At 39.0% G+C, this 2,375-nt stretch overlaps 1 protein-coding gene across 1 annotated transcript in view; it reads left to right on the forward strand.

Annotated features, from left to right (window-relative positions):
• The first annotated feature begins 205 nt into the window (after nucleotides 1–205).
• Nucleotides 206–2,375, forward strand: part of LOC112074058 (ubinuclein-1-like) — a 16,542-nt gene continuing 14,372 nt past the window's right edge. Inside the window, exons 1-3 of the mRNA XM_024141278.2 lie at nucleotides 206–567; nucleotides 726–824; nucleotides 1,961–2,059. Coding sequence (XP_023997046.1) covers nucleotides 271–567; nucleotides 726–824; nucleotides 1,961–2,059 — 495 coding nt within the window. The 5' untranslated portion in view covers nucleotides 206–270. The remainder of the gene's footprint in view (nucleotides 568–725; nucleotides 825–1,960; nucleotides 2,060–2,375) is intronic.

Consider the following 2,375-nt stretch of genomic DNA (forward strand, 5'->3'; position numbering starts at 1 on the left):
TCGAAGTGAAGAGTGTTTCCCAAATGATTGACTGCAGGTGAGATCAGGTCAGACCATTCTAGCCAATGAGAGGGCAGAAATCCTCTCGCTTTCACCTCTTCCTCTCTGGTTGCAATACGTTCTATCGTACTGAACGCAGCCCAGGTGAAATTCAAACGAACACCTGCTGCTGCAGCTGATTAGGGGCGGGGAGTTGTGTCTGTTGAAGTTATTTGACCAGCTACTAGTTCAGCGGGACGCGGATGTTCCGATAGTCTGTTGTTCGCTGCCATGGCCGAACCACGAAGAGTTCAACTGACTACTCTGTCCGGTAATGTCCCCCTGCAGTCAGCCGTGGTGGTCAAACCAGCGTTACCCCCTAAAGAGGCGGTCACCGTTACGCCAGTAGCTGCGTCGACCTCATCTTCCTGGGGAAGTCCAACCAAACAACCTGTAGCCACATCGAACTCGTCATCTCAGGGTAGTTCAAGCAAACTGGTTAAGACCGAACGCTTTGTCCTGACGCTGTTTGAACCAGACCAGCATAGGTGTCCTGAGTTCTACTACCCTGAACTTGTTTACAAAAAGGTGAGAAAGAAAGACGCTCCGTTCCGATAGGATTGGTGTGATTGATCAATAGATTTAGACTGATCAATTATGAACGTTAAATCAACTAGTTAACTAGCCAAATGTTATTATCCTAAATACGTTTCATTGACGCAACTAATAAAGGCACTATTTTCCAGAAGAGCGTTTCAGACAAAGATGTACCAAACACAATTGAGCAGGAAAACKGAGAGAAGGATGAACTTGGASCWATCGCCAGGAGATTCGAGGATAAATATGTTAGTGGAGTTGAATATTATTATTTGGTATTACAAGCGTAATATTATGGCCAGGCACCACCGGCTATAATTACATTTTACATACATAATGACTTTTTTTCGTCCTATAAGGAGTGCCRCCTCAAAGTTGATATATATTTTCGTTAGATAATCATACAACTGTAATCAAAATTTCATGAATTGTAACCACTTCATGGATATCCATAATTTCTAAGCTCACTAGATGGAATCACACCATTTTAAAAGCCCTTTTCATCGAGAATGTTACAGACTGGACTATATATAGTAACTGACTGAAGAGATGGTGATTGGGTCTGAATTCAGTGCCCTTGTCTTTAACCGCTCTATGCACATGCCAACACATTTCTCAGCCTTTGAAGCATTCAGCAAATGTTGTGTTTATCATTAGACATATTCTCCGGACGTATACATAGGGAATTGTTTATATGTTAAATGTTTATTTTCAATTATGTTTTCGTCAGAAAAGTTTGAAGAAAAAAAATGTTTAAAGTACCTTTCTTATTTAACACATAGAAAGATGCAAATAATATTTTCAACAATCTGTTACGTTTAAGTCCGGTTGTGGAATTCCTTAACAAAATGAAACCAAAAGATTTAGGCTGATCTGATCCAGTGTACAATTTATTTGCCTGATATGCAAATATGTGCATATTTAATTATCACCTGATCTGCGTACTTAAATATAATATTTCAGAAAAAAATGATACAAAGAAAAGTATATTTGTCCACATCTAAATTGGTAAAAGTGTATTGTGATATGATAAAAATATGTATTTATTAGTGTGGTGCCTGGCCTTAAGACTGTTTAAATATTGGCTGTGTACCAAATGCCACCCTATTCCCTGTATAGTGCACTACTTTTGACCAGAGCCCTATGCCACCCTATTCCCTGTATAGTGCCCTACGGCTCCCTATATAGTGCACTACTTTTGACCAGAGCCCTATGGCACCCTATTCCCTATATAGTGCACTACTTTATACCAAAACTTTAGGGATTAGGGTGCCATTTGGGATGCAGAAAATGGTCATTGTTTTAATGCCTTATTGCCTTGATGAACACCCCCTGTCTTTCTCTCTCTCGTACTCTTTTGCTCTCTTGTTCTTTCTCTCTCCAGGGATGTGGGAACAAACGTAAGAAGGATCGTATTCAGGATCTAGTGGATATAGGCTATGGTTATGACAACGAGGACTCTTTCATCGACAACTCCGAGGCAGTAGGTTCAGTTTACCATGTTTATTCTGGTTCAGTTTAGAGGTCGACCGATTATGATTTTAACGCCGATACCGATTATTGGAGGACCAAAAAAGCCGATGCCGATTAAACGGACGATTTTTTTTTATTTTATTTGTAATGACAATTACAACAATACTGAATGAACACTTATTTTAACTTAATATAATACATCAATAAAATCAATTTAGCCTCATAAATAATGAAACATGTTCAATTTGGTTTAAAAAATGCAAAAACAAAGTGTTGGAGAAGAAAGTAAAAGTGCAATATGTGCCATGTAAGAAAGCTAACGTTTA

Source organism: Salvelinus sp. IW2-2015, unplaced genomic scaffold, assembly GCF_002910315.2.
Source record: "Salvelinus sp. IW2-2015 unplaced genomic scaffold, ASM291031v2 Un_scaffold2476, whole genome shotgun sequence".
NCBI classification, from domain to species: domain Eukaryota; kingdom Metazoa; phylum Chordata; class Actinopteri; order Salmoniformes; family Salmonidae; genus Salvelinus; species Salvelinus sp. IW2-2015.